At 40.1% G+C, this 26,692-nt stretch overlaps 1 protein-coding gene across 1 annotated transcript in view; it reads right to left on the bottom strand.

Annotated features, from left to right (window-relative positions):
- Window positions 1–24,392, bottom strand: part of LOC116699614 (pinopsin) — a 50,372-nt gene extending 25,980 nt beyond the window's left edge. Inside the window, exons 1-2 of the mRNA XM_032532273.1 lie at window positions 23,723–24,392; window positions 17,101–17,429 (exon numbers count right to left, since the gene is read on the bottom strand). Of these exons, the coding sequence (XP_032388164.1) occupies window positions 17,101–17,429; window positions 23,723–24,095 (702 nt within the window). The 5' untranslated portion in view covers window positions 24,096–24,392. The remainder of the gene's footprint in view (window positions 1–17,100; window positions 17,430–23,722) is intronic.
- Between the last annotated feature and the right edge of the window lie 2,300 nt (window positions 24,393–26,692).

Below are 26,692 nucleotides of genomic sequence, written 5' to 3'. Positions count from 1 at the left end.
CTGTCATTTGATGCCTTTGGGAGATTTTTCTATCTTTTCTTGGCTTCTTTACACACATTAAAACAATTTTTTACCTGGGGTTCCCAAACTTTTGTGCCCCACTGTAACTCACAACTCTGACTCCTTAAATTTTAGAAACCGCTCTGACAAGAACTGAAAAGTCATCATATACTAAACTTTGTTTCCACACACTCTAATACTCACTCTATATTTCTGCTTTGTCATCAGCTCTTCCCTTTTTTGTTTTATTTATCCAAGTTTATTTATCCAGATGCTCCTCCAGATGTCAAAACTTCTCTCACTTCATCAACATATTTCCTGTCTTTTCTTTGTGTTTATTCACTGATCTCTATAATTGTAATCCTAATTAATCCACATAATCAGTTAATTTGGAGTCTTCAGGCCGGCTATCTGGATTATAGGGATGTAGTGGGCAGCTGCCAGACCGGCTGCTGAAAATCACCTCAGCCGTAAGAGGTTGAAGTCAGTCAGTAACTCCTGCGCCTTCCCCAGCTGCTGCCTGCCCTCAGCAGCATCAGACACTGTCTATTAGACTGTCAGATTGATGGTGGTGGCGATAGCCAAAGGAAGATGGAGAGGGTGTGGATATAGTGAGATATAATTGAGAGAGGTTGTTTGGGAGGTGAAAGCGTATGGGAGGGAATAGTGCAGCAGAGAGAACAGAAAGAAGAGAGGTGGGAGATTGAAAATCACAAAGGCGGAGAAATGGGGGCATGTAGAGCTGCATGAAGGTAGATTTGTTACTGATTTCTGTTGATGGAGACTCGTGTGAGTCCAATTATTAATTGCAATCCGAATACTAAAGTTCCCCTCTTACATGTTGGCCAGTTGTTGTGGGAGTTTGCCCCATGCTGTAATCAGCAAGTGAGCCTTCCAGCTTGGCCAACGGTCACCTCGCTGGAAAGAACTGTGTGGCAGCTGCAGCCATGTTTGCCTTGCTAGTTTGACAAACATGCACACACCACATTAAAAGATGGTGTCATGTAAGTGCACTCAGCTAAGCAAGCTGAACAAATAACCTTCTCCGACTGTCTTCTTTATGCGCACCTAGAGACTCGGAGACTCAAGGTAAATTATTCGAAGCAATTAGTATATTTTTGTGAGAATGCACCGTCAACACTTGTGAAACTCTTTGGAGAGGTGAGCTGGAGCAGCTTTGCAACACTACACCACCTCAACCAGAAAAGAAAGATTAGATGCAGCTTTCTGAGTGCACTTAATGTAAATTCGGACTTTGTATCTCCTATCTTTCACAAAAACCTTTTCCCCATTTCCAAGTCTGTAAGTCAGCTGCATCTAACTTTGAAAAGCTGAGAGCCAAAAATGTATCTGGTGACAATTGACATAAATAAAGTTATGAAGAGGGTTAGGGTTAGAAAGGAACAAAATAGAAGATCCTTTTTAAAAGTAATTTGATGAGGAAGAAACTTCGGAACTTATGCCACGGCTCTTGAGTTTTGGAAACTCATCCTCCTTAAAAACTGATTGATCATAACTGTTTCTTCATCTGATCATTCGGTAAACATGAAAACATCATTTGTCTAGAGATGTTCCGATACCAGTATCAGTGTTGCATCCGATACTGCCTAAAATGCTGGTATCGGGAAGTACTGGAGTTTATACACTGATCCAAAACCACATTAAAAAAGAACTAAAGTAAATCTAAATTAAAGTAGTTTATTTGTTCTTTTTCCGTTATAACTGACTGCCAAACTGGATAATAAAAGAAAGTTCTGTGGAATTAATTGTTTGTGTTTGTTCATGTTTCACAAAGAGTTTAACTTAAGCCAGACCGACAACAAATATAGAAAGCATATCACATCCATACATGGATAGTAGTATACAATTGTTAAAACATAATAAAATATATGACACACTGGTTTCGGATCAGTATTCCGTATCAGCCGATACGCAAGTTCTGGTATCAGAATCGGTATTGGGAAGCAAAAAATGGTATCGGAACATCTCGACATATGTCACTCTCCAAACACCCCTTACTTCTGGCTTCTGGCTGAAAACCAGGGCTCCACAATACAGGGATTGTAAATGTATTAAAAGTTGCTCATTTTGTTTCAGGCGTCACCATAATTGCAGAATATTCACACAAAAAAGTAAAAGTAAATCTTTGTTGGCTTGTTAGGAAGAGTCCTCGATATGATCTTTCTGCCGTCGGCAGGGCTGTGACAGCTGAAACTACGCTACAATATCAAAGCGAAGTCAGATCCTGGCACCAGAACATGATGGCCTCAGAAAACTACATCCTCACTTTTCACCCTTCCATCACAAAACCTCTCCACTCCACCCGTTCTGTCAGAAGGGGGGGGGAGTGCAGTCACCAAGAACAAAGGTTAAACTAATGCTAAAAGTCACATCAAAACATGTCAGCGATTTGTATAAGTGACAGATCTCAGAAGTTACTTACTTGAAGTGGTTAAGGGGGGGGGGCAATCAGCTGTACACAACTCCAGTCTGCTGATGGCGCTTTGGGGCTTGCACACAAGTACACACACACACACACACACTGGTGCTTTGGGGCTTGCACACAAGTACACAGATGCACACACACACACACACACACACACACACACACACACACACACTGATACAGAAATATAATCAGATGTATACATCCACTCTGCATGCAATATAGTCTCAAGAACCGTTATATAAAAACACAAACATCATTCAACTCAAACACATGATTTTTATATTTGAACACACCTGGGCACCCAGACAACTAGTCAAACAGTAACACACACACAAACACACACACACACAAACACACACACCGCCCAGAAGGGAAAAGACATACAGTAGGCACTGCACTTTCGACCAGCTTGTTTTTCCTGAGCTTTCCAGCTCCTGAGTCGGCCTTGTTGTTCTGCCAGCGCAGTTGTTGGCCACTCAACATGATTGATCACAGGATATGTGTCTGCCGCAGTAGTCCTAGACTCCACCAGCCTCCTGTGGCCTGCCTATCCCCCATCAAAGGGCCTCTCTCAGCAAGAATCCCCAACGCTCTGCTGAGTCTCTTTACAAACACTCACTGACCCTCAAAACACCACCACCCCCCCCCACACACACACACACACCTCTCCATAGCTCCATGCTCGTTTCCCTCCACCTGCTCCATCTCTTCCCCTCGTTGCGCAGAAAAGGAGCATGATTGTAACTTTTATTGGATGAGGGAGAGTCAAGTAAATGTGTCGAGCACTGGGGAATAAGCATCACCAGCTGCTTTCAACAGACAAACAACTTGTAAAGGAGGGAATTGGAAATCTAATTCAGGGTGAGGCTGTGTCGGGCTGCTGGGGGAATTCAGGAACAGATGTTGTAAATGCAAGGTTGGTGCGGGTTGGTGTGTGTTTGGGTTTGAGATGTGCCAGGACATTCGTTTTCATTTGGAATAACACTCTACCTAAGGGAGAGGGGAACACTGTGAAGGCAACATGGAATTGACTTGTTGAACTGTAGACCTAAAGGGCTTTTTTTCTCAGTTAGATTGCTTTTGGTTACGTCTGAAGATCCTGCCACTGGAGTTCTAAGGGGACTCGAGACTGAGAGGTGGGGGAACTCTATGAAGCAGTCTTTATGGAGTTCATCAAATACAAAGAACAAATGAATTGTATTTGCTGGCTATGAGTGAGGTGTTGAAGAAGAGTTCATGGCAGCCCTAACACATGCCTGCTTTTGGCAAACACAAGTGATATATTTGACATCAAGGAAGCCTCACATCCTGATTCTAAAATCTTCAGTGTGAATCTCTAAATTAAAGAAACTAACCCCAGCAGAATGTACATTTAATTTATAGGAGGAGATCTTTGGGCAAAATTTCACTACACTGAACTAAATTGAGCCCTCAATGGCTTTTATGTTTTGAAAGAGTGAGTGTTAAATTCCAATTCCATTGCTCATTTGAAGGGTTTGAGTTACGCTCAATCAAACTCACTGTCACAAGTAGGGATGTAACGATTACTGGTGTAACGGTAAACCACAGTAGAAATGTTGACGTAACATTTACCGTTTTTATTTATTATATCCTTATTATTGCGGTGGATTACCAAGGTGTGGCAACCTTGTGTTTAATCCTTCCCAGTTTATGAGGCTCTTGAAGTTGCTGTGCAGGCGCACTGCACTCACAGGAGAAAGGGACAGAATGTAGCGGACGGTTTTCTTTATCTTTCTTCTTTTCTTTTCCATTTTGGACTTGTTGAAGTGATGTGGGTAACCCAATACATAAGTTAAAACTATTCTGTAGCTCGCTAAACTGTCATGGGTTTTACAGCCTCAATATTTGTGTTCTGCAATGTAAGTGTTCTGCGACGATGTGGAAATTAGCCTGTGTGAGAGAGAGAGATATTGTCTTGATAATATTTCTGTTTCTGTGTTTCTTCTTGCAAAGCTGATAGATGTGCACATTGTTTAATATTACTTGTGCAACCACATGTTTATATTCAGGTTGTGTTTGCTATCAACGTGCAATCGCCAGTAAACAGACCAGTGCTGTGGAGCCATGTGCTCAGCTATGAAAGGTGTACACTTTGCTCTGTTATGGATATGTGTGTGCTGTAATAGATGTGGCTTATTCTCAGTTTGTGTTACTGAGCAATATGTTAAATTTATATTAATTATTAAAAAGAAATTAATGTAATTCTTAGTAATGTTTCTTGTCATATGCTTATTAATGTGCATTATTATTTGCTTTTAGGATTTTGTACAAGCCTACTGCCTATATTTTTGTAATATAATGAACACTTTTTGAAGCTATTTCAGCTTGTGTAGGCCTATCGGTGCTTTCTGAACACATTGAACACACTTTTAAAAATACTGTGATAATACCAAAAACAATAATTTTGATCACTATAACCGCAAGGTTACATGTTCATACCGTTACATCCCTAGTCACAAGTGGACTGACACAAAGACAGATTTACAATCATGCATAATGGACATACTCACTCACTCTGAGCTTCACCAGTAAATTGAATGAACTACAGAAATTATTAAAGAGCTAGTGCATCTTGAATGTTGCCCTTTGTTATACACTGTGGTGTGTATTGAGAAAACTGGCTCCAGTGAGGAATAAATTTAGGCTTTTTGTAAACTTCAGGCTTTTTTTGACAGTGCAGACGCATCTCTTCATTATGTGTTCCATATATATTCCCACCCAAACTTCCGAAGACACAGAACACAGAGAAGTTTTGCAGCAGCCTGCAAAGAGAGGAGACTTAACGACCTCAGTGAGCTTCCAAGGAGTCCAGTTCCATGTTCCATGCATGCATTGAGAACAAAACCAAAATGGCAGGAAGAAGCTTATACTATTAGGATTTTACTGGAATATAACAATTATATTCTTTAAGTGTGGTTGTAAAACACAGAAGGAAATAAGGGACATTTTAGGGATTTAGCTTGGCAATATCATTACTCTGAGGAGCTCACAAGAGACAGAACACTGGACACGTACAATTCCCATAATGCAACTCGGCAGCATCTTTTGTTAGACCCTGATGACATAATCACAAAATGCTTTCTGTACAGTGTAACTCTTACAGACTTTCATCTACCACATGTATGATTTTTATTCCCTCACCTGTGCATATTTAACCACATACACACAGAGTAAAACTGTTATGTGTTTCATCAATTAATGGTTCATCACTCAGCTGTGGCCTGGATCTGCCTAAAAAAACAGCACACGTGCATACACAAACACACACACCCACACACACACACACACACACACACACACACACACACACACACACACACACACACACACACACACAACCACGACCCTTAGGATTTCCCTCTGTGTGGTTTGAAACACATTCAAGATTATTGATTGTCCCAGTATGGCTCCAGTTTAACATTCTAACAGCAAATTCCTTATCCATATGAATATTTGTAAAACCATCTGAATATTTGTAAAACCATCTGTAAAACTCTGTCCATCTGTAAAACTCTGTTTATAATAGTATTCTTTTCTATATTTATCCATTACATATCCATGTCTTGCACTTACGGAACCATTGTATATCCTGCACTTACTGCTATTGCACTTCTGGTTAGACCTAAACTGCATTTCGTTGCCTTGTACCTGTACATGTGTAATGACAATAAAGTTGAATCTAATCTAATCTAATCTAAATATTTAATCAGTGGTAGAGGAGGAAAAAAGCATTTAGCCATGATGCAATGCTACAGATGTGAAGATTTACATTTTATCCAGCTTCAATTTTACAAAAAATGTTTCAATGGTGTATTTTAATTTAATGGCCTCTCTAGTGCAAACATGGGTTCCATTTAGTCTGTATTGTAATATGCCAATCCCCTGCTCCTGTACCACCTGGTTATCATCAATAATGAGGTACAACATGCAAAGAGTGAAAAAAAGGTGGACAATGTTTTTAAAGTTGAAGTATTTGAAGAATGCTGTTAGGGTGATAATCACAACGGGGCCGTATTTACACAGTGTCTTATCTTACACTAAGAGTCCTCCTGAATGACGAAGAGTTACAGAGATTCCTCTTAAGACGTATTCACAAAGCTCCTGATTGAACTGAGAACACTACAATTTGTTAGAAAAATCCTTTTTAATACTTTGCTGCAGTATGTGGAACTGCAGAAAAGGTAACGGATTGGTTACAGAGTACGAGCTGAAAAGATGGAGAGAAATCCAATGTGAACCCTGATTATGCAGGTCATTGCACTGCAATCCCAACCTGAGGCTGAGGGAAATGTTTTTAGAGTTTATTGTCAGCTACGTGTGGACGCGTTCTCCAGCCTTTAGCATTCAGATGGGAAACATTAAAGTTAACCATCTGGAATGAAGCTCAAGGGTGTGATGTTATGAAAAAAAAGAGATTCTATGAGAAATAGAAATGTTACAAATTAGGGTTGCATGATATGAAGAAATGATCTGATTGCAATTATTTTTGACTGATATTGCGATTGCGATATAATTCACAATATTGGAGGGAATGATCGTTTTTTATCATTATCCTCATTTTCATTGAAAAATATTAAAATCCCAAAAAAGAAAATGATTTAAATTGTGATTTCTGCGAGGATATGTACTGAAAATTTTTTTTCTTTAGTCTGTGGAATACATTTTGTAGGCTGGGATATCTGCAGCGTCACAATACTTCATTCAGAATGGTTTGATACATGTTTTGCCTTTAACAAAATGGGGCCCCACCTGCGATATTGCGCCCCCCCCCCCCCCCCCCCCCCCCCCCCCGCAATTTGGATATTGCATTACTCCATAATGCGATTTCAATAAAATAGTGATTAATTGTGCAGAACTATTAAAATAGAGGACTAAAGTGTCACGCAGAGGAAAACAATTTGGTTACAGGACACGAGAAGAAGCAGAGGGTAAATTACAGAGCTTCAAATTACAAACCTTTTGATTTAAAAAGAAATATTTTCCATAAGCCTACAGCGTGTATTAGGGAGGCCTGGGTTAAAAGTCCACACTTGTAAATAGGTCAGGAGGAACCCACTCAAAACGATTAAAATATCTGTGGCTGCTGCCCCATTTCCAATACAGAATCCTCAAGAGGTGTATTAGATTATCCTTAGGAGAAACACAGATGGGGCGTAGCCGGCGCAAGCACACACTGTCATAACAGCGGCCATCCTCAATAAACATGTGTCCATATAGTAAAGAATTACTGCTATATTTTTAAGGAACACATCACTTTACATCACCGCTTTGCGGGATGAATCATTGTGAATGCATGTCAACCAACACTGAAATGCTGTTGCATCCTACAGACAGACAACTGCAGAGGCTGGCAGTGCTAGATGAGAGACTGTGTCACACTCAAATGCCCCAATTAGGACATTGCTTATTGGGTCAGGATGGGTGAAGAGCCAAGGATATAAGTAAAGAGAGAAACAATGGCCACCGTTTATACAGTACCTTTTTACACACACAAAAACACACACACACACACACACACACACCAAAGAAACAAATAGAGGCTTCTTGCTTTAAGCTATTTATTGGCAACTATTAGTTTTGTCAGAAGAAAACCATTGCCTCAGGGTTTTTTATCACCTATATTGAATTAATTCCTTTAGTCCGCCAAATTAAATCTAAATGTGCTCTGCACGTGTATCGGTACCATCTAGGTTCAGTAAAGGTGGCTCCTTAAGGAGACATTTGTGTTTTTAAAAAGATCAATGGAGTGATGAGCCTTTGGCTCTGCTTTAGAGCTACTCAAGTAAATGACATTTCATATCTTCATTTTCGGACACAACTATTGCAAGACGGCTTTGAGCTGTGTCCCATTTCAGGGCTTCACCCTTTAAAGTCCACATGCCATGATTGGATCAATTTTAATGGGTTTGGCAAGGCTTTCCCATCTCAAAGGTCCTTTCAAATGCAATTTGCCAACAAAACCGGTAAACCCCATTCCTGTCACCAGACAAGAATGTTGATAAATTGAATTCCTCTGAAAACTCTGGGAACATTATTCCAAATTCTTTGCTCCTGAAAAATGTGCACATGACAACAATGGTATGGCTGTTAAGGATACTGTAAGTAGGATTGTGGTTATGGTAAAAACGTAAAAACGTTTTTTGTTTTTTTCATCCATTAAAGGTAATTGATTAGGCACAAACCCAGGCCAATTCACTACCCCCAACATACATAGCCTTACTTTTCTCTTTTCTGTCTTGCTTCATGTGTGTTTTGGAAGCCCCTGTCAACTCCATGAGAGAAAAAATACTTCAGTTAGCAAAGTCATATTGGCTCTATAAATGTTGCAAGAAGAATGTTGCCTAGATGTGGCCTGCTGATCCAATAATCAATAACATTTACAACACTATAGTGCTGTGGAACACAACTCAAGGTCTTTGTGTAAAACATTTTCAGAGCTCTATTTTAGATGTATGACCCAACCACACGTTGCATTGATTGCCAGTATGTTTTCCCTGTGATTTACAGTTAGTAACATTCATGTCTGCACAAAAACCTGGGATGATAATTTCAGATCTTTTTGGCCCAGTTTGCTCTGAAAGCAAATGCAATGGGAATTAGAGGACGCAAATTCACTGTAAAGTGCATGATTGATGGCTCAAATATCAATAATTAACATGGTAATAATTAATTATTTTATGTGTTGCTCATGTGGTAGATGTGGTTTGAGTTACTGGGTTAATAATACAAACAGGAAAGCGTTTGTATGTTAATATAACAAAAACTATGCTTTTCGTGTGTCTTGTACGGTCAATGTGAAGTGCTGGTGAAAACAATGTTGAATTATACAAAACCTTTTTAAACCCTAGCACCCGTTTCATAATGCGGTATTCTTAAATAACACCACTACGATTGCTATTTTTGCTACTGTTTCAGTAGAAGGTCAATGAGGGACATTGACATTAGACTGGAGATAAATAAAGTTAATGGTATATTACTACTACTCTTTAATACCACCCACCTCAAATAACCCTCCATTTTACTGTCTATTCTATTCTTTATGATTCTGCCAGACACAAGAAACATTAGCTCTCACAAATCTATTCTATTAAAGGCGCCTTTAAAATAAAATGGATTATTCTAATCAGTCTTAATAAGTGAAGTAAACTAAATTGTTCAAGGGCTGGCATCAAATGAGAAAATCTCAGGTGGGTCTTAAACTAATGATACATCCTCCTGCCGGCTTTAAAAGGGGTCTTGCTACTCGGGAGTTTCATATCATAGCCACGCTTTGAAAGTCTCGCTCACAAAAAGGTTGTGCATGCTTTTAGTGTAAATTACTCGAGTGCAACACACTTTTGCACACTTTGTTATTTGTGATTTGTCTGAGTAAATACAGAGCAAACATGATGTGTTATTAGATAAAACTTGTTCCTACATTTACTATTAATCATGTGCCTGACACGTGTCCTTGACTAAGATCAACATAGTGTTAGAAAACCACCTGATTAATAGTTAAAATGGTCACAACTGACTCCGGTGGCTTTGGGATTTGATGGGAGTGGCCTGTATGACCTCTGTGTAAGAGCTGGATTGACCGTGTACTGGTAAAGGTCTGACATTGGAGCCGCTCTTGTCTCTGAGGACACTATAACTGACACTTTGATCAGTGCGATGGCTACTGTGAAACTGAACATCAATTAACATCTGCTGATGTACAGAGGCTCCTCGTGGTTTTACTGCCACATAAACAGTGTCACACTAGACTGCTTTAAAACTAGACAAATACAACTGGACTGCAGCTGCTGATGAACACATTATCAATTTTAAAGCTCAAACCAGATTACAGCTCTGTCACACTAGATTCAATCTTTCTCTCAGGTTTCCTAGTGGATTTTGGAGGTTGGCTGCACTTTTGACCATCATTTAAAAGGATGTGTTCCTCATAAGGTTATCAAATAGAGTTTCCCAGCTTGGATGTAGGAGCAGCCAGCATGGCATTTGGTAAATAAACAGTGGTGTTTTGTGACACGTTTTAATTTTCATTCACTTATTTAAAAAAAAAAAGAGATTTAATTAAAGTATTAAAATGTGTTACTATGTAATAGCAACACTAATGACTAATGAACATTAGCTTCAATTGAACTGCTTCAAAGTTTTTGGGAGCCTGTTTAGCCATGCTAGCAACTTGGCTCTGGGAATGTGCATGTTGTTGTGGATTGTTGTAAAATTTACCTGTAATGTACCTGAAACCTCTAACGATAATTATAATAACCTTGGTGATTCCTTGACTTTCGTCTAGTGCCATCATCAATTCAAATGTAAATGTGTCCAATACTTTGGTTTATTTAATTACCTGGAAACTAATATTCCCATCAGCTACCAACTGTACTTGGTGTTTAGTGTTAATTACCAAGCCTTGGCATCCTACAATTAGCATTTAGCTCAAAGCGCAGCTGTGCCTAAGTGCAGCCTCACAGAGCTGTGAGCCCTGTAGACTCTTAGTCCTGTTAAAAAGTGGTTACTTCTAAAGCACAAATAAACACACCCATATCTGAAATTGCTTTCAGGTGTTAACATCTTTCTTTTTGCCATACAAAAATTCCATACTTTGGTTTGTTTTGTGGAGAGGTGATGAGGGCTAGAGAAGGAATGGATGCAATAATAGCAACCAAGACAACCAAGGTGACAGAGATGGATAATGATGGCACACCGAAAGGGAAAGAATACGTGAAGAGGGCAGAGGATTCAGAGAAAGAGATTGAAAGAGAGCTTTGAAAATGGTAAAAAGGAAAATGAGAAAGCTGGGTATGTATGTATGAGTCTGTGTGTGTGTGTGTGTGTGTGTGTGTGTGTGTGTGTGTGTGTGTGTGTGTGTGTGTGTGTGTGTGTGTGTGTGTGTGAGTGTGTGAGTGTGTGAGTGAGTGAGAGAACAGATTAGTTGACTACCAAAATAATCATTAGTTGCAGCCCTAATGTGTGGAGATGTAACTGAGAACAAGCAAGAAAACAGAAAAGTCCAAAAACTGATGTGAACGAGTTGGAGAAAATACTACATTATGGCAAAGGAAATGCTGAGAAGAAGAAATACAAGTGAAAAATCAAGGACCCAACAAGACAATGAGTCGATACAAGGCATTTGTAATACAAAGAGAACTAGAGCTTCATCTTGGAGCCAAACTGATGGAGAATTAATTTACGTTTCAAGCATGCAGTGTACTCTGCCGAGCACCAGCCTCAGGCATCTCGCCACTCCCCCACAAGAGTCGCTGAGAAGCGTTTTCACAGCTGTGCATCTGTCTGTCTGTCTGTCTGCCTTTCTGCCTTTCTGTCTGTCTGTCCTTTTTTTCTCACTGCATGCTTTGGCTCTGCTCAACTCACTTTTTTTAAATATCAGAACTTTTTTCTTTTTGTTTTCCACTTATATCCCCTTAGTGTAGGTGGGATTATCACCATAGCAATGCAGCGCAAAAATGCTGTGACATCATCTTTAATGTGACACTTGCTGAATCCTTTCATCAGCAACCAAAGAGAGGAACTAAAATCTAGTTTACAGAAATGTGTAGTTGCCATTGAGGGTTGTTTTGAAGGTTCTGGGTTTGTGCAGGATGTCCGCGTGGCGCTAGTGAAGATTCTCTCTGACCATATGTGGTCTGCAGAATTTTAACTAAACTCCTTAAGTGGATTTTCGGTCTTTCATACTACTTGCACCTGTTGTCCGCCTTATTACAATGTCATCCAATGCTGCTGCTATAACCCGGTGCATTCCATACAAAGGGTGATTTTTGCGTCGGTGTCCGACGCTGAGACCCACTGATCAAGTGTCTGTATTTTACGAGTTGTGAGTGAGAACAGGTGAAAAAAAAAAAAAAAAAGTACCAGGTAGCCTACTTTGCACAACCTTTGCTAATGGAAAACCAAAAAAGAGCAAGTCAAGTTGTACCATCACTCTAGTGTTTGTGGTGAGGAACATCAGGGGCCTTAATGTGAACAAAGAAATAAACACAAAAGTGGAAAGAAATGTGTGGCCAATGAAATTACCTCCTGACCAGTGCAAGGTCAGTGCATTGGATGTGGGCCAGCACAAAATGTGGACCCCAGCAGTCACAGTCTGTTGCTCTCCCCTTCCTCCCCTCCTTATCTTCCTTTCATGTCTGCCTCCTTCACTTCCTCTTGATATCTTCATCTCCCTCCCTCTCTCCAGCTCTGCCTCTGTGCCACATAGCCTACAGCATGTTGGAGAAATATTGTAGCACTTGAGTGTCGCTTGATATACACAGGGCCATATGAGTCACACGATGAATTCAGGCCAAGGGTAAAGATGTTGGGACAAGGCGGGAAGCCATTGGTGATCTAACCAAAGACTCGTGTAGATGTGTGTGTATGTGTTCATGTACATATTTTGCCGTCTTTTTTTCTTGAACTTAAATAATGCAAATTATTTCAAGTTTCGTTATTGTAGTTTATCCATGTCCCTCTGTCAAAGCAGTAATCCACCAGATGCTGCTTTCTACTATTACTTTGATGACATTTTTGTTGCTGAGGCTAACTGAAGGAAATAATCTGGACAGATGGTCTTTGGATCAGGAAATTTAATGGCTCTGATGATTCAACCCAACTCTGTTTAACAGAGCCAAAGGGCATCACTTCAACCATTTGGTTATGCCTTCTGTACTCAGGCAAAATAATTAGTGGTTAACCAAATCAAAATAATCTAATTTGATGATTATTGTCTTTATTTAATCTGAAATATCAAGTGAGACACCAAATTATGTAAAAGTAACTTTGTGGTGAAAAACCAATCCCTTTCTGTCTTAAAATCATTTTGCACTGCATTTGTGGCATAATATCATAACACTGCTGTCCCTGATACCAAAATGCCAAAACGCTGTCCCCATGTCCTGCAGTTTTATTAAACTGAGCACAGAGTACTGGTAATGGCATTCAAGGTTTTGCCAATTTTTTCTGGCAATCGGAGATAACAGCTGTTGTTTAATTAATTCATCGTTCATTAGCCAGATAACATGTAGCAATTCTGGATTGTGTTTGTAGCTATTAGGGATGAAAATGCCAACCCATTAGTCACTGTTAGTCAGTCAGTCAGTCCAGATTTCTTGCCGCATTTGCATGTTGCAGTGCAAGTGCCAAAAAAAACAATGAAATATGCATTTGTGAAATCAATAGAACCAGAAACTCACTTTTTTTTTTACGTGATTTCACACCTTCAGTAAGCAGTTTGGGAAGTCTGTGAGTGACTTGTGCAATATCAGTAAGACAGTATGTGAAGGGTGAAGGTGCCCAGAAGTGCTTGCAAGAACAATAAAGTCACAGTCTGCTACATTTGGAGCAATAGAATGCCTACACACAGCATGTGAGTGTGCTGTAATTGATTTACTTGTTTTGGATGGATTGGTTCATGCCTATATTTTTATTATATTGGGTGCACAAAACAACACGTGAAGTAAGGTAAAAAAAGGGGGAGCACATTGGCAAATTGGGCCTAATTTAATCAGTTTTTTTTTAATTGATTTTATGAATGTATTCAACTTCAATGTTGATATTGTGTGTGTAATTTGTTGAATAAAGCTATAGATGTGGTAAAATGGATACATTTGTTGAATCCAATTTAATTTTATTGTATCGTGAGATCCCCTGCCGACAGTAGTGCAGTGAAAGTTATAAGCACTATAGTTGTAAATTACATAATATAGGCATGTTGCATATTTGTACAGACTGACTTTAATTAACTAAAACACATTTTACGTAGTATATGTGAAGCAAATAGCCTTATACACTCATGTAGTTAAATGCATTACCGTCATGGAGTCAATATTTCTGTCATCATTCAAAGTCATATTAACTTACCAGCACTGTAGTGAAGTGTAGACATTGCCAACATGGCACAGGGTTCATTTGTTCCCAAACAAATAACCCAAAGCAGAGCTCGCAAGCATGCATCTGTTTTAAGATGTCCCCTGATTGAAGTGCCTGTGAAAGGACAAACTACTCTCTTTCACACAGCTCCTGTCTTCTGCCTAAAAAAAAACTTTAATTTCCCATCACAGGAAAAAAAAGAGATGTCAGACACTAAAAACGCATATTCAAGCAAGCAGGCATTAGCTTTGCCTATATTGCTGTCTGTACCTGTCTTCTCTTTTCCTGTCTGTGTCCATTTTATTTTACTAAAAACCCACCAGCAAGCATTTTATTTGGGAGGATGATGCATAGATTAAGTGAGCAAGGAGCACATATTCACATTACGTCACATTATTAAGATGAAGCATTTAACTAAAGTTAAGTGATGTACTGTATGTAGGCCAATCATGTCCTTCATACATGTAGCAAACCACATCCTATTAAACTAGACGTCCTAGCCCCTCTGCGTCCTCCCTCACATCTGATGGTTGGTTGACTAGCGAATTTACAACAACTTGGAACTAACCCAGACTTGATTCAGTCTTCCCACATGTGACCCTGCTTCATTGAGCAGCACATCATTAACAAGCCCAAACAGCACGGTGAGCCAAACGAGCAAAGATAAATTTAACCTTGTACAAAAAAGGGACAGGAAAACAGGGCAATGAAGCTGAAGCCAACATGTTATAGATGTATAAGAGAGAGTTCTTGAGGATGAAAAAGAGGGAAAAAAGGGCTGAATAAGACAGAGAGAGAGAACTAAATGCTATTACTTTCCTTTGCCTCTTTCCTAATCTACACAAAGAGCAGTGTGCGTTGAGGAAACACAGCAAATAGATACTGTATAATATGAGAGGGGACAAAAGAAAAAGAACAAAGTGAAAACCATTGATGCAGAATAATAGAGAAATAGCAAGATAACCCTACATATTGCTTGATAAATTCCGGCCCTGGCATAACTCATTCTGAATATGAGGCCGGTGTATTCAATACATCAATCCATTTAGTTAAATGTGTGAAACAAATAGCGTGTGTGGTGTGACCAATCAGAATTTAGCTCCCCTGACAAAGACCCAGAAACTGACTGCACCCATTTTAGTCATTTTAGTGCATGAAACCACAGGTTATGATTCATAACAGCAATTAGCTTTGCGATAAAACAACCGTTTGAAATGCAGCTGCAGGTTTTGGTTCACTAGTTCACAGCTTTGGGAGAAAAGTAGTTTTAACTGAAAAATGTCAGATCAGCGAGATAACGTTTTTAGATTTAGTTACTCAGCAACAAAAGAGTCAGCTCTGCAAATTAATCTATGAGCTGTAATTCACTGACATAACAACAGCAGATCTATTTCAATTAAAGCTGAAGAATTCAATAATCCAATTGTATAACATAATACTCATCAGGATGCACGCTTGCACACAACTATTATGGTCTGCTTTTCTTGTTTGAACTTAATGTTTCTGTTAAGACGTGCTTGGATTTAATAAAAGATGTTTCAAGACACACATTCTGCACTGCACAGGCACACATTGTTAGGTAGGTGTCTGAAACACCTGTCCTAATAAGGACAAGAACATTGTCTCTTGTGACAGTTAAATTGCAGGAGTCAATATTGTTTTTAACTTCTATGTATTTTGGTTATTTATTCACTGCTGTATCCAGCATATAGAGGCTTTAATAGAATTACATTTAACTTCCACTGTCCTGGCTTTTGTTCTTAAGTTGAGAGGTGCACTGGGAAAACTCCCATTGCTCTAGATTGACAGTCCCACTATGAAAACTGTTTTGGGTAATTGGAAATTGTAAATTCTTCATTCACTGTTTTGGGGTCAGCAGAAATAGGCTGTAAACATAATTATTGCAACGTTGTTGGTTGATATGGAAAAGCAGTTTGCTAACAGTTGCTTTACAATTCCAGCAGACACAGAACTTATGTTAACATTAGCATTTATAAGGGTTATGTCTCTGGCTTTCTTTTTAGCTCTGTTTTGGTCTCTTCCCACTCCTGAGAGAAATATCTGGACCTTCAGCTGCTAAATGCTCCACTGTGTTCACCAGCTAATTGATTAATGTGTCTCTCTGCAGTGTGGGGCTTTGCAGGTAGAATATGTGGATATAATCCACTAAAACCAGCTGATGCTGGTAATGAGTTTATTGGGAGCAGCAAGAGTGAATAAAAAAAAATGTATATTTGCTGGATGTAAAAGCAAAACAATGAGCTGAAAGATGCCTTAATGCTCTATGGCTAAGGCGGAAATGTAGAGCTGGGTAAAAGTGTACCAGCTTGTCAAATATAAAATTGCAATGTGTCACATTTTAACCTCAATAGACCACTAGTATTGAGACATTTAAGATATCATTACCATTAGCACCACACAAACTGTATTGTGTCACTGGGTGGGTTTGAATAGGTGATTCAGAGACAAATTGTAAAGCACTTTGGAAAAAAAAACAATATATAAATTCAGCCAATTTATTTAGCATATCTGCTTAGTTTTTGGCAGTTTCTGGCAGTAATGGGTACCATCTGTTTTGAAGCTGTAAAGGACATTATGGGAATATATTTTGTCTCCTTAAGTAACGGGGTTAATGGGATGTGGAGTATATGGTTTTAGTGTTGAAATTCTCACCATGTGCAACCTTTAACACAGCAGCCAATGTTGAAGGAGCACCTAGGCTTTGTGCAGGTATTGCTGGTTAAGTGGAAGCCTTCCCCGTCCCCATATTTCCTCACCTGTCTGATGGCGCACAGCAGCTTCCCATAGCAGAACACGATCACCAAGAACGGCACAATGAGGCAGAAGACAAACAGGCAGATGATGTAAGATATGTTGTTTGCTGTCTTGGCCGTCCAGTTGACAGAACAGGTGGTCCCAGGACCCTCGAGACCATAGTGGCTCCAGCCGAAAAGTGGCGGCATGGTCCAGATGAGGGAGTAGACCCAGGAGAGGGTGATGCCCAGGGAGATGTTACGGTAGTTGGAGGAGTCCGCCTCGGTGGGCGCCACCATGGTGCTGTAGCGCTCATAGGAGAGGACAGCCAGGGAGATCAGAGAGACGATGCCTACAGGGTGGACACACATACAGAGGTAACATTGTAGAAAGCATGCACAGGGGTGATTATACTTTTTTTACCCTGACTTTTGCACGTCACATTTAATGGGGCCATCAAATAGAGACAGACATTTTTATCTACTGTGGTGAGGAAAAACATGCACAGTCACATTGATGTAAAGCTCTTTCTGAAATCCAAAGTGCAGCTGAAAGTATATTTATTTTTATTATTTTATTATTTTTTAGCTTTGAAGATAGAATGGGTTTTGATTAAAAAAAAAAAAAAAACATTGTCATTTTGTGTTTACCACTTTTAAAAAATTGACCTTAGACCATACCAAACGTGGTTGTGGAACCGTCAAATCTTTTGGTTCACATGCAGCAGATACACAATGCTGTATATCATAAACTGCAGCACTACCTGTAGTGTCTCTGCTTGACAGAAGCAATGCGGTGAAACAGAAGTTGTTGTTTTTTTAGAAGCTTTCTTATCTCTCTCTCACTTTTTCTCACTGCTTTTCTTTCTCAGTATTACAGAGGCACAAGACCCTGGAGCTCACAGTTCATGCTAACCCCTCGGCCTTTTTTCTATTGTTATTTTTTAAAGCCATTGTTATCCACAAGGCCATCCTTCATGCCCATCTATTATCAGCGGCAATGCAGCAAAGCTGAACTGGACATTCCTTTAAATAGGTGGTCCATGCAACAACAACTCAGGACAATGAATGAACAGAGGGAAACGTAAGAAAACAAGATGGGAACAAACTTAGCTCTGAGATTAAAGTTTCTCTCTTGGCTTGTGTATTGCCGAGGACCCAAGGAAGTGCAGTGTTGAGTGCAAGATTGGAGATCTTGAGATCTACAGGACACGTCTATTATTTTTGCTTTACAGTATGTACACACTGTGTAGTGTACTGAGAGGGGACATATATTTACACTGCAGAACAGTATGCTTGTTACAGCTCACTCTTCGTCACTCGCTACAGTAAATTCAAACTCAAACATTTAAAGCATCATCGACGTAACTTTCAGAATGAATGCCTTTTTTCCTTGGAAATAGCCTGGTCTCAAATACCTATAGATAGATCAGAAGAGACAATAGAAAGAAACAACATCACGTGAAAGCAAGTCTATAAAAATGGATTTTTAGAAGTGAGCTAAAAGAGTCATTGATTCTGCGAGCCTTATCTCCTCGGGCAGGTCGTTCCAAAGTCAAGGGGTTGCTTTGAATGGCATTGACAAATAACCTATTTTGTTACTAGTTCAAAGGTGTCAAAATCTCATAAATAAAGGATGACGCTTTGAACAAGGCGGGTCTGTTTTCTTGTGATGGATGGCCGTCGTATACAGTATATGGCTACACCAGTCTAATGTATTTTCAAAAATAAGGCCAGTATTGGATTCACCAATCCAGTATATTGTATCGGTGCATCCCTAATGGTATGACCAGGATAATACAGTCCGAGATTTCCTGAAATATCAAATAACTAACAGGAAGAGAATGTAACGGTAATGAGTACTTCTGTGAGGCATTTCTTCCCAACATCCAGTCTGGGAGCTTGTGGTGTAACACATCTTTAAGAAGAGACTGATAACATCTGGAATAAATGGAGCCAAATCCAATCACCATTTCTCAAAACTGCAGCTGATTAGCAGCTCTCCTCCATGACACATTCCCAAGGAATCAATATTTGATTCTGGCAATGATCATGTTGCTGCACCAACAGACAGCAACCTTCAAACCCTGAAGCTCTACTAATGTGTTGTAGTTGATTATGATTTATCACTTTTGCTATGAAAATTTGATTATATCAGCTGATCCCATCACATGTCCTGATGAGAACAGCTCTTTCTCTCGTGACACAGTGTGAGTGACAAGAAAATCTTTACTCGAGGCAATGTAATGTCATAGTGAAAGATACCAGTACCACCCGTCTTCTCGTCCTCCATCAGAATCAAAGCAGCAGCTGAATCTAATACCTAACAGTGAAACATCTTATGATCTGATAATGTCTGAAACAAAAAAGGAACATCTTTGTTCTGCCGTCTTTGTGATGTTCCCGCACTGTTTCTGTTTCATTTGTCTTTTAGAAAGCATCTGGTTCAGTATCCCTTGTCTGATATATCCAGGAAAAGACAGTTTGAATCAAAAACACAGGTTCAAATAAAGCTGTTTGCTCTATAAATCCCAGTGTGTTTTCCTTCAGTCATCACAGGTGTTATGTTAACAACCAGAAATATTAACTACCAGAACTGCTGGAACAGCACTAAGGGGTAAAAAGAGATTGGATTGCAAATGTCTGGATTACATTAAGGATGACTGCCTTTGCAAATCACTCTCTGCGTGTACAAAGATGATCCTTCACACTAATGTCAAACCGGACACCCATCACCCACAACATATTTTTGTATGCTGTAAGGTTCTCTCAGCTTTAATACTCTGTTAATTACACAGGCTCATTAGTTGGCTGTCTCACTCTGACCTTTATGAAGGAGCAGCTTTGTTCTGCTTTCTTTCTCCCCGCTGAGAACCGTCGCAATAAATTAACATCACTCAGGCCAGGTGTTGCCTGTGCCTGCGTGATGTACATGCGCTTCCTCTCCCCTTTACAGTACATGTTCATCCATGTCAATGCCCGCATCTGTGCTGGTTCATGTGGGAGCATGCATGCAGCATGGAAATGTAACTTCAGTATGCAGTAAGTGGGCCCAGTGGTACAAGGTTAATCCAGTGACTGTGTGCAGAGTCCACTTGAGGCAGGAGGAGGCAGCCAGCAGTATGCAGAAACATGCCGACCTGGTGACAAATAAAGATCCTCTCCTGTTCCTCCACAGTATAATGGAAGACAATAGAGGTTCAGTAAAATAGAGAGGGAAATGCAAGGAGGTGGGCAGAAGAGGTGAAGCGGCTAAATGGATCTACATGCACTTTGTGAGACACACACATGTTCACAAAATGTCTTGAGTTTGCACTCTCAGCAAAAAGACAAAGCGGTGCATCTTCTATTTTTTAGTTAATCAAAAATTTAACGCTTTATAGGCTAAAAGCAGGAGGAAAACAGAAATCCATGTCACAAGGGAGCAAGAATACAATGTGTTAACACCAAGGTAACACTGTCTTTTGTCATTGACAGTGATGCCCTCTAATTTGAAGGAACATTGATCATTCAGAAATGCTTTTTAGAATTTTGGTGAAGACCGACACTGTCACTTTTTCAAGGCAGCACACAGGATTTATCATCTAAACAATCAATTTCACTTTTCCTTATTCCAAACCCCCCTCTTTATCTTTCTTTCACTCTGTTGTTTTGAGCCCATTGAGTAATTACTCATTCATAACCAATGGAGGTTTTAATGACGTCTTTGAGTCCTCTCTCTCTCTTTCTCTCTCACACACACACACACACACACACACACACTCACTCACTCACTCACTCACTCACTCACTCACTCACTCACTCCCTGCTCTGTTTTAGCTTGTAGAAACCATAGTCCTGTCAGACAGATTTTAATAAATTGGGTCCTTGTGGATGACAGTGTTACACATCTTTCGATGCTGTTAAATCTCAACATAGCTCTCGGGTTAGCGAGACAGCAGATAAAATCAGAGTACATTTCAGATATTGAGAAACGTCAGGGGCTCACTTCACTCTATGCGACATGACTGAAATGAAGTAATTCTGTTTTGAAATTTGCCAATTTATCCCAGAGGAAGTGGCGTTTGTGAGTCTGTTTTCAATTTAAAAGTTTGACAGTTTCAAGAGGCTCTTAAGCAAAGGAAAATTCAGTTTAATCAAGATGAACGAACTGAAAATTGTAGCAGAAAAGCAACAGGGCAACTATGTAAGAAGAGCCAGGAAAGAAACAAAAAACTACCACAAAGATAAAATGACATTAACGAGATGTGAAACCACCACAAATGGACACAAAGAGGGAGTCTTTTACAGTCTGGTTGTCTTCTCCTTAGGAGGTGGGGGACAGTTTACATGTCTTACATTGTCTCCCAATCCGCCCATACTCTGCTGTCAGATGTGCAAATGCACAGTCCCAGAGTCAAAGAGGTGAAGGAAAGCAACACACCCAGCTTTCTTCTTTTGACCCTTTTTGTTTTTACCTCTTTTTCACAGTTTTTAACATAAGCTGGAGGTGGCTCAACATGTAATTCTACTCTAGATAAGGACAAATTGTTCCAAACAAGGGCTGCACGATATGACCTAAAATCAAAATCACGATTAATTGCATATTTTACCTTGATAACAATACATCAACGATAACTCAAGTTTTTTTGTCCTCATAGTTCATTGGCAAGGTTTGTACTCTAAATACACTAAAATATTAAAGATTTAGATTTAGTATTTAGGAAACACACAAATCGGGAGCTATTAAGGCTAATTATTGAAAATTAGAATTAGAATTGAAAGGAAAGCACACATTGCTTGAAATGAAAATGTCTTGTGAAAAAAGTCATATTTTAGTTTTATAACAATAAATCTTAGTTGTCCAGCCCTACTCAAAACGTTTAGTTACTTGCATCAGAAGCTGCAACGGTTGACTTGTGTGTTGTTTAACTTGTGGGTGCAGGCTACCAATAGGAGCTCCCCTTCTGAGCTAGGTTTTAAACATCTGGAGATTGGATGCACTGAAGTGAGTGAGAGAGAACTTTTGTGTGTGAGATTTATGAGCCATTTATATTAACTTTTGTCAGAATAAAGCTATGGGTGCTGACTACGGGCGTTCAGCATGCAATGTGCAGTTATTGTGCATTTGTAAAGGAATATCTCGGTTTCTGAAATGCTCTACTTCTTTAATTTTTATGTTGTTGAAAGCCACTCACAATGCTGATATATTTTTATTCCAATGACCAATGAATGTAGGAACTCCTTTTTTAAAGAAACCAACTGTGTTTACCAGTAACAGGTTAATTTATGTACAAAAAAAGCTTTAAATAACTTTCAGTCAGGCTATGGTTTTTGTTTTTGTTTGTTTTGTTATAACTGCTTACACTTTTTTGTTCCCTGTATCTGTCTTTTATTGTCTGTGAAACGACCTTGAGTGCTCAGCAAGGTGCTGTTAAATACAATTTATTATTATTATTATTATTATTATTATTATTATTATTAACTCCTGATGATAGAAGAGCCTTGTTGTTTAAAGCATTCAATTTGGCAATCAGTTTTCTCTCAAATTTTGCATCCAACTAATTTATTCAAATTACTCAATTTGAAGCGTTGATTGATAGACTGCTCAGGGAAATGGGTATTATTCTGTATATTTGCAACTTTAACATAGCACCCCTGTCTCTCCAAAAATTAACACAAAGCTCCCCCCCCCCCCACACCCTCCCCACCACCACACACACCCCTCAGAATCCCAGCCTGGCCCAATTCCAGGTGAGAGAGTGAGTCCATTGTTCTCAATTGCTTCATTGTGCCCCATTTGCATCAATAACAGCACTCCTGAGCAAAAATAGACCATGAGTCCCCTTTTCTCATTAAAGATTACCCCTGGGTGATTTTCTTCTGCAACAAATGCTGATGCATCTGCCATAGCCTGCTCACAAGCCCGTGTCCCCACAGCCCACCACAGACCTGCACGGGCAGCTAAATGAACCTCCGCTTCAGACACTCTACTGTATGGGAACAGGCATTCAGCTGCCATTGCACATTGCTTCATAAACAGTACATGCAGCAGCCAAATCACCTACTGACAGTCCTGTGTGACAGGTTTTCAGAGTTCCTAATGACATTTGAACAAATTACTAAAAGTCTGTGAAGGGAGTGCTAAGCACACCATATGCTTCCCGAACATCCCCAGCTATCTTGTTGTATGACAATGCATGCACGTGCAGCTTAGGAACTGGCTGGAAGTGATTCAACAGTCTGCCATGCAGCCCTAGCCGGAGTAAATGACCAATACAGCACCAGGAAGAGCCACACAAGACTTTTTACAGTTCATCACCTAGACACTAAGCCTGCCCATGTTCAGGCATCATCCGGGACCGCGATAGTGGATGTACATCCTATCGAAGTGGGCTATGATCCGCAACATCGCTCCTACGTGCAGTGCTGAATAACGGTTTTTCGCAAACAGCCATATAACTTTCAAATGTGTCTGGATCCTTAATTGCGACCCCATGAATTGAGCTAAACATCCTAACAATTACAGTGCTCTGCGAAGGATCCAAGCGTGCCACCACTAACATCTGAAATAAAACCAGAATACAGTAGTTCACAAATGCAACCGAAACACAAAATCTAAACGTCCAAATGAACATTGCCTCTTAGATTCTGCATTTCTACTCACCAAAGAGGGAGTTGGCGAAGCCGTACCATACGCAGCCGCCTTCACCTATGAGCCACCTTCCCTGCATGCTGGCGGCGAAGCTGAACGGAGTCCCCAGTACGCACACCAGCAGGTCGCTGATGGCAATGTTAATCAGGAGCAGGTTGATGGGCGACCGCAGCATCTTGTAGCGGCAGTAGAGCACGAGCACTAACAGGTTGTTCATAAATCCGAAAATGCCGATGAAGCCCAGGCACACAGCCACGATCAGGTTCCCTGTCGGTGTGAGGGTGGTCCGGTGTGAGCCTCCCTCGAAGTGCCCTTCCGCAGCTGCGGCACACAGAGCGCTGTTGACCCCTGCGCAGCCGCTCAGGCTCACGTTGGACACGATCATCGCAGCCTGGTGTCACGGCAGTGATAGCCTTCACTGGGTGGCCGAGGCGCACTGAGAGACTGCTAATATGTCGTTGGCATTTCTGTTTTTTTTCTGTTTGTAAAAATAGATAAACTGTCGCTGGTAGCCAGCAACACTTGTTGCTGTAACAAAATGCCAAGTGGAAAAAGTAGAGCCAAATAGAAATGTTGGACAACAAAAAGTGTTTTTGTTGGGGATAGCAACACTTTGTTCAGTTCAAGGGGAAAGGGGGGTGTTCGAAAATTAAAAAAACAAACAACTAAAACGCGTGGCCCACTTCACTCTTCCCTGAGACGCTCCTGTCTCTCACACAGACAGCTTTCCTCTCTGACCGTATTTAAATCACTGTTGGCCGCTCTCCAGCAGCTGACATCTGGGTAAAGGGCAGGGGCGGAGCACGCTGGTGGTTCAGTGGAGAAGAGGGCAGCATGGATATCTAGCGGCAGACCAATCAGACGAACATCACGCGGCTCAAAGACAGTGCTGCGCTCGAGTCAAGCCGCTCAGAGCTCGATTCAGAGAAAGTGAACCTTGAAGATTCAGGAGCTGTTCTTTCTCCTCTGGTGCTGCTTAAACGTCCCCTGGGCACGTATTGATGCGCGACGCTGTCCGTGGTGCTGAACTAAGAGCCAATCAACAGCAGCGGCTTCTCCACTGATCAGCTGTTTACTGTTTATTCTAGTCTGACTGCATTTTAATTGCAGTTTTGAAATTAATTATTTAATTGAAGAGTACAAAGCTGTGAGCAGTAACTTATTTGATTCAGGCCATAAATGTATTATTAAAACATTAGCTCAGCATCATTTACAATACAAATGACAAGTAAGTCTAATTAATAAAATGTGTAGGTGACTCACAGGTCAAACTAGAAATCTTGATATTTTTTTAATTCATTGCGTCCACACTTGTCTTCAGTTTATTTTAAAATGAAATGTATTTTTCATTATTTGGCTCCAGGAAATAAGGCGCTGACTTATTGTCTAGATTTACTCACACACACAGTCACTTCTGTGTCAAAGACGAGATTTACAGGCCACTCCATTTGGTGTTGTTTTAGACCAGAAGATAGTGAGAAGGTCACTTTGGAGAATTGTGTAATACTTGGTGAAGCAGAAGTAAACTCAGCATGACTCTGGGCTGTCATAGATATCCAGAGTTTGGGATCCTTCACATGTGAGCTGCTTTTTCTCCTCAGAGGAAATCAATTCAGGCATATTTTCTGCTGTCCAATAACTTTTTTTTTCTTTTCTGCTTTGGTTGATTCTATCTGTGAATCATCATTCTTTCCATCTGCCAGCACTAAAAGCACATACTCTGGGTTTGGCAGATTCAGACTGGAATAATGAGCAGCAGCAAAATGCTAAAACAATAAGTGTCAGGCATCTACCCAAATGTTGTCCATATATTCTAGCACTGGCTAAGAGAAGTGGCAACCTATGTTTCAACAAATTTATATGTTTTTTTTTATTTTGGTGGTGAAAGGACAGCGTGTCCAAATCTTAATTGGGGAAAGTTAAAAAAAAAAGAATATCTTGTTAGTAGCTGTTTGCAGATGCAGGCTCTAATTACTTCCTAAGAGAACAGTTTGTGTCTGGCAGCAGGTAAAACAGAGGTTCAAGTCTCTTTTGGATGCTTTCTGTTCACATTTCTGTTGCTGCCATACTTGTAAAATACAGCACAGACACCAACAATATGATCCACTGACAAAGTCAAGCACAGGTGCAAAATGTCAGCAATTAGTTGGTCATTAAATGCAATTCTTTATGGTCAAGTGCTGGTATTTGGTGTTAGAGCAGTGTTCTTAGTTACACATCGTCGGGTAAAAATATGCCCCCTGGAAAGTTACAGAATCAGATGGGAAACTTACTCTTCCGCTTCTTGATCTGTTCTAATCCCTTCCCACTAAACAGCCCCCTTGTCACACTGAAGCAAGGTAATTACCCGTGAAAAAATATACAGTGACATTTACTCTGACATCTTCCCCATCTACAGTCTTACCTGTAATTGGGCTGAATTAAGACACTTGGGTTCTATTGTGAATACCACCCCCATCTAATCATCTCAGTGGGACTGGGCAGTTGGTATTTAGTTGGATTTCTAGGTCAACTCGGTGGCCGACTCTAGGGAGATGTTTGGGAAAATTAGGTACAATTGTTGTTAGCAGTGCAAGACAGACCGCCTACAGTATGTTGCATGTAAATTAGAAAAAGGGAGGTTTATTGGTTATTATCCCATGTGTTTGATTTGTTATGGACTCTTGTCATAATGTTATGGTATTGTTCTGTCTTTCTCTTTTCCTGAATCTGAGATGGAACAATTGTTGCACTTCTTAATAACCACCAGTGAAAGGTTATTTTTTCAATCCTCCAGAGCTGTCCTGTCAAAATGTGCACACAGAGAGGTCCCATGTTACCATCTTACATTTGCTAAAGTTTGCAATTTCTTTAACTAAAGGGCATACTGTTTCTGTTTTTCTTGCCCTGTTTATTGTGAATATGTATTCTCCAGTGCTTTTTCCAAAGCAATTACAGATCAACTTGTAGGTTTTAAAAGGATATATTTGGCAGGTGGTATAC

The sequence above is a fragment of the Etheostoma spectabile genome, chromosome 12, assembly GCF_008692095.1.
Source record: "Etheostoma spectabile isolate EspeVRDwgs_2016 chromosome 12, UIUC_Espe_1.0, whole genome shotgun sequence".
NCBI classification, from domain to species: domain Eukaryota; kingdom Metazoa; phylum Chordata; class Actinopteri; order Perciformes; family Percidae; genus Etheostoma; species Etheostoma spectabile.
This window is presented reverse-complemented; position numbering and strand designations above follow the sequence as displayed.